The 6,000-nt window shown below is 48.6% G+C and overlaps 1 protein-coding gene across 1 annotated transcript in view; it reads left to right on the top strand.

The window, feature by feature from the left end:
• The first annotated feature begins 5,152 nt into the window (after positions 1-5,152).
• The window catches only part of MIEN1 (migration and invasion enhancer 1), a 70,095-nt gene continuing 69,247 nt past the window's right edge, over positions 5,153-6,000 (top strand). The window contains exon 1 of the mRNA XM_069634738.1: positions 5,153-5,298. Coding sequence (XP_069490839.1) covers positions 5,267-5,298 — 32 coding nt within the window. The 5' untranslated portion in view covers positions 5,153-5,266. The remainder of the gene's footprint in view (positions 5,299-6,000) is intronic.

Raw genomic sequence — 6,000 nt, 5'->3', positions numbered from 1 at the left:
TAGGGCCTCTAGTTCTACCACAGAGTAATTTTTCTCACGTGGGAATAATTTACGACTGGTATATAGTATGGGGTGTTCTAGTCCGTTGCAGACTTGGCACAGAACGGCTCCTAATCCTCTAAGGGAAGCATGCACCTGCAACACAAACTCCTTTGAAAAGTTGACTACCTTTAGGATTGGGTTTTGACAGAGTGTTTGTTTCAAGATGTTATAGCATACCTTGTCGTCCTCGCTCCACTGAAGTTTCTGGGGTTCCGCATTTTTAGGTTTATCTGTAAACCGTGCCGTTTTATCTGAATAGTTGGGGATAAACATACGGTAATAACCTACTAACCCAAGGTCTTTTTTGGACTTGGGAGTTGGAGTATCCAAGAAAGCTTTTACTTTTTCATGTGGGGGTTGTATAGTTCCATTCCCCACAAAGAAGCCAAAATATTTTATGGTGGATTGGGCTAGTCTGCATTTAGCTGGATTTGCAGTTAGACCAGCATTCCTAAGGACTTTAATAATGGTATAAAGATGGAAAAGATGGTCCTCCAAGGTCTTACTATAAATGATCATATCGTCAATGTAAGCCCCGCAAATGTCTGAATAGGGTTGTAGGATGTTGGAACGTAGCTGGTGCACCGTGCAGACCAAAAGGGAGGACTTTTAAACTGGAAAAACCCTACGGGTGTTGAGAACGCAGTTTTTCCCTTATCTGGCCCATATACAGGGACTTGCCAGTAACCTTTTTTTAAATCTGGGGTTGATAGATTGAGGTTTCTGTTCAGTAGGAGGCATTTCAAGTTCAGCACTCTTCAGTTTAGCCTCAAGGCTGCTCCCTGGGTATTTACAAAGGTGATGGATCCAGTGGCGGCACAGCTTCACACCAGGGGAGTGTAGGTTTTTCTGTACTTAGACGATTAGCTGATTAAAGCTTCCTCCACGGACCTCTTGTTGGAGCACTTGGACATCACATGCAGGCTGCTGCAGGAGCTGGGGATTCTGGAAAACCTATAGCAGTCTCACCAAGAGCCATCCCAGGACCTTCAGTATATTGAGGCCTGGTTATGGATGGCACAGGGTTGGGTGTTACTGCCGTTGGATCAAGCAGACAGCCTCCAGCGTCTCTTGGGGGCCTGTTATCCTGGGATTGGGCTGCTGTCAGGGAAGTGCTCAGGGTGCAGGGACATACGTCAGCCTGTACGTTTATGATTCAGTGGGCAAGACTTTGCATGCGCCTGTTGGTGTCTCAATTGCACCGCTGCTGGAGGATGGACGCTCAGGCTCACAGGGCCAGGTTTGTCCTCACTTTGGAGATGAGGGCCCAGCTTCAGTGGTGGTTTGAAAGAGACAATCTTCTGCACGGATTTCCACTGTGTCAACCCTTGCAGAACATAATTACCACTGATGACAGTGGCATCAGTCGACCAGGGGGCGATTTTGGTGTACCATAGCGCACAGAGGCATAGGACAGTCGTACAGGTTGCTTGTTTCCTCCAACTGGCGGGAGCTGGGGGTGATTTCTAAGACTCTTCAAGTGTTCTCTTGCTCCATCCAGGTGTCGGCAATGGTCTATGTGAACCGTCAAGGAGGGACTCAGTCTCTACAGTTGGAGTTGCTGGCATTCAAGTTGGGCTGTTGGGCAGAGCACAACCTGCTATCTCTATGGGCGATTCACCTCAGGGGGTGGACAACGTCCAGGCTGACAGTTTAAGCAGGGTGTTCCCTTCCTCCTGTTGGATGGTGTGCCGGACGGTCTTTCGCCTGATTTGCAGGAGGTTTGGTTTGGCTGTACTGGTTATTTTGTGCCTCTCCTCAGGATGTTTAGCTGGCCCGGTTCCCTTGTCTGGGGGCTTGGGGAGTGTATGCGTTTCGCCTGATTTGCAGGAGGTTTGGTTTGCCTGTACTGGTTATTTTGTGCCTCTCCTCAGGATGTTTAGCTGGCCCGGTTCCCTTGTCAGGGGGCTTGGGGAGTGTATGCCAGGACTGTGTCCGTCCTGGCCGGGGGAGGGTGGATTCCTTCTCTACCTCACCTCTACCCAGACTATTGGTCAAGAAACAGGACCCTGGGTTGAAGGTGAATGTGGTGCCGCCAGTATGGTCGAGACACTCCTGGTATCCTGTTCTGCTAAACCTGGCAGTGGCTCTGGGTTAGTTTCTGCCCTCTTCCCCATGCCCTCTCAGGAAGATTCTGTGGATTCCTGCCTCCTGCATCACATGTTGGGGGTTTAGAAATTGATAGGCAGGAGTTGCAGAGGCAGGGTCTGATTCAGCAACTGGTGCTGGAAGTACAAAAATCCAAGAGGCCTGTTGCACTAAAGGTGCATGGTCAGTAATGTCAAAACGTTGTGCTGTGGTGTGCCAAGATGTCTGTGCAGGCTGTGGATTGCTCTGTGACAATGATTTTGCAATTTTAACAAGAAGGCTGGGATATAGGTCAGGCTGTGTCCTATTGACTGTCTCCCTGGTGTTGCGTGCTTTGCAGGACTTGCCTTTTGAACCAGTGGAGTCAGTAAACATACAATTCATGTCTTGGAAGTCAGTGTTTCGGGTGGCTATTACATCTGCCCGCAAGTTGAGAGTGATTGGGCCACTGCTGTGCTTGTCTCCGTCAGTCCAACCCTGGCGGGGACAAGCACAGCAAAGCCATGTGGTGTATATGAAGACTTTCATATACACCAAAGTAAGCAGCTTCAACGTTGTATCCTGCAACATTGAAGCTGCTTACTTTGGTGTATATGAAAGTGCTCCTATACACTCTGCCCTGCAACAAGGCTTCTTGTGGCTCTCCTCCAGAATAACGGCACCAAAATGGTACTGTATACGGGCGCCACATTAGCGCACGTATAAAACTGGAGGAGTGCCACAAGAATACCAGTCTAAAGAGGCAGGTAACAAATTTGGCGGTTGCTAGTTTGGTTTCCAACCCATCCTAGCAACCGCCACATGTATTCCGAAAGTGGTGCATTCCTACCGACTTCGGAAGAATGTGCCACCTTCAGAATAGGTCTTAAGTACTGAAAAGGTAGTTAACGCTTTTACACCAGTTGAGAATCGGGCCCTCAGATGTGCGAACATTCTGGAGCCCCTGAGAGGGAGATTTCATCACACAAAACGGCAGAATGCATTTTTCACATAGTATTGCATTTGGGATATATTTATTTTAGGCAGGAGACAATAAAAAATAACATGATTTTTTAATGAAAAAATCGGGGTCGCACCTAAATCAGGAGGGTTGGCATGTATGCATACTCAAGATACCGAAGTGGATCGAGCGCCAGATGAAGAGAAGCGAGTATAACCTGCAGGTCAAAACTAGTTCCAATTTCAGTGTGGATGACGGAGTATTTTATCTTTTGGAGGGCAATACAACTAATAACATTCGGCTAGGTGGTGGGAACATCTGCATTGCATGCAGTGGCATCTCCAGGAATCAAACTTAGGAGGGGCCACAGACATAAGAAGGGGGGACACCTATAAAAGGGCAATGTGTATGCTTTTCCAAATTCATGCGGGCAAAGTAGTCCAAAGTGGCCGTGGGGAGGTAAAAATCGTGCATTTAGCAGTAGCAGTGCACGTGATTTTTGTTTGCCTCAACTCAAGCCTGCTATAATGTAAATTTCAAAAGGCGGGACTTGTCTAAAGCAAGTGATTATCTTGCTGGGCTACAGAGGCGTAGCCATGATTGCCTAACAAGTGGGGCCTGAAGCTAATGTAGTTGGGCCCATAGCAGTAACATTAACATCAGGGCCGGCCTTAAGGGCAGCAGCGCCCTGGGCGAACTGGCGCCCCCCTGGTTAACAGGGGGCGGGGCGGAAGGGGGCGGGGCCAGGATGGGCAACCTTTTTTTTTAACCTCCTCGCTCCAGCGAGGAGGTTAAATAGGTGCCGTTAGCACCCCATTGTCATTGAATGAACACGCCAGCTCGGGGGAGCGCATGAAAGACTCCCCGGAGCTGGCATGGTGGGGGGCTAATGGAGCCTTTTATTGTGAAAAGTGTCCACGGCGGAGGGGCGCATTTAAATGCACCCACGCCGCAGGCACCTTTTACAGTAAAAGGCCGCCTGCTGCGCCTTGTTCCACAAAACGCCAGCTCGGGGAGCCCTTGAAAGACTCCCCCGAGCTGGCGTGGCAGGGGCAAAAGGCGACCTGGGGGGGGTGTGGCGCCCCGGACAGTTGCCCGGCTCGCCCCCCCCCAAGGCCGGCTCTGATTAACATCTGTAAATGCCTACACAGCACTGATGAGTGGGCGTTCACAGATTTTGAGTGGGCCTGGCACGCTCAGGTCTTACACTGTGTATTCCTCTGCTGGGCAGAAATCAAATAGATTCAAAACTATGCATCTATTGTTTCATAAGCAGCTCACAGTATCACTTGCACCATAAAATAAAGCAGACCCTCCTCTCCCCAATTGTTTTCTTTACGTTAAAACCAGTGCATAATGACCACCAATCTTATACCATAACCACAGGCCAAAGCGGCACCTATTATCTAACAATCGACACAAAACGACATCCCAGACGCTCACACCAGAACCATGGGAGACAAGGCCCCCTGCATGTTCCCAAACTATGTGATAATTGTGTTTGGGGAACAAATTAATTGTCCCAGAAAATGGGCCTCTATCCTCTAGCAAAAGCCACATCATCTGGGGAGCAGAGTGCTGTATTTTGTATCACCTGCGTGGACAAAATAAATGGTATGGACAGGGAAGCATTGCAGTTCTGTGTGTGATGTGCGGGCGCCAGGGCAGCACTGCGGAGAGGAGCGAGGCCACGGATTGCTGGCGGGGCACCTCGTGCTCTTAGAATGCAGGGGCGCCCAAAAATCACACACAAGGCGCTGGTAGACCTGGGACCGGCATTAATGGGACCTTACTTGCCAACATGACCCATTCCAATCTGTAGTTGCTTATCCAGTCCTGGTTTTTTTCTTTGCATTCTGGGATTTTTCGTTCCACTTTTCCCATTATAAAACCCAGACTACAAGTCCCAGAATGCAAAGAAAAAAAAACAGGACTGGATAAGCACCTACAGATTGGAATGGGTCATGTTGGCATTAGTACTGTACTGTTTGGACAGAAACAAAAGTAAGCTTACTCAATATGGTACTAGCAGGAAATTAATGTAAGTAATTTTCTGAAGGGGAGGGGCAATTTGACCGGAAATCGACGTCTTACACGTGCAGACGTCACGCGCGCACCATACAGGAACTCTTGCAGTCAGCTGACCCACTTATAATATTGTGTACAGGTGATACGGATGCGAGATCCAACGTTGATATGGCAGCGGTCACTATCGTGGTGGAATACTGGTAAGAGCGAAGTTGGGATACCCGTTTCGTCCCCACCCGCGGCCCCCCTTCCTCCGTGGGTGACGTGAATCACTAGTTCACTTAGATGATCCGGACGGTCTTCTTTCTGTTAACCAATCATCTGTTTCAGCGTGTAGGGTGGGAGGCGGGGCTATTAGCCACAACGAGGTTTGGAACGCAACTTTGGAAAGTGTGATTCGTGCAAGTAAAGGTTGGGTTGATTCTATGCACAGCGGTGTTAACCCATAGCGATGCACGACCTAAGAAACGGAGGAATATTTGTTCTTATGGAGCACTCTTTTTTTTTCTTCTACTTTCTTCAGATTATCAGGCTAGCCGCCATGCTGTTGCTTTTTCATTCTCGGCCTACCTCTAGATTAACACACATACAAGGGGCCGTACCATGTAGACGAACATATGCCGGACTAATCGTAAAACGGGATCCTGATCTTACATTGGGGGGAAAACCCTCAAAGTAAACGGATATTTATGATGGCTGTACACAGCACAGAGCGCGCCCTAGGATTTGTGGGGCCCCTTAATTTACATTTGATAACAACACAGGAAGAGACATCACGGATTGACATCACAAAATAATCACCACTACCCGGCAGCATTGAAAACATGGTCAAAATATATATAAATGCATAATCTGAGAGGAGAATTTCCAGTAACTACCCAAGCAAAGTTTAAAAGGTGCCC

Source organism: Ambystoma mexicanum, chromosome 13, assembly GCF_040938575.1.
Source record: "Ambystoma mexicanum isolate Mex_15411 chromosome 13, UKY_AmexF1_1, whole genome shotgun sequence".
In the NCBI taxonomy this organism is placed as follows: domain Eukaryota; kingdom Metazoa; phylum Chordata; class Amphibia; order Caudata; family Ambystomatidae; genus Ambystoma; species Ambystoma mexicanum.
This window is presented reverse-complemented; position numbering and strand designations above follow the sequence as displayed.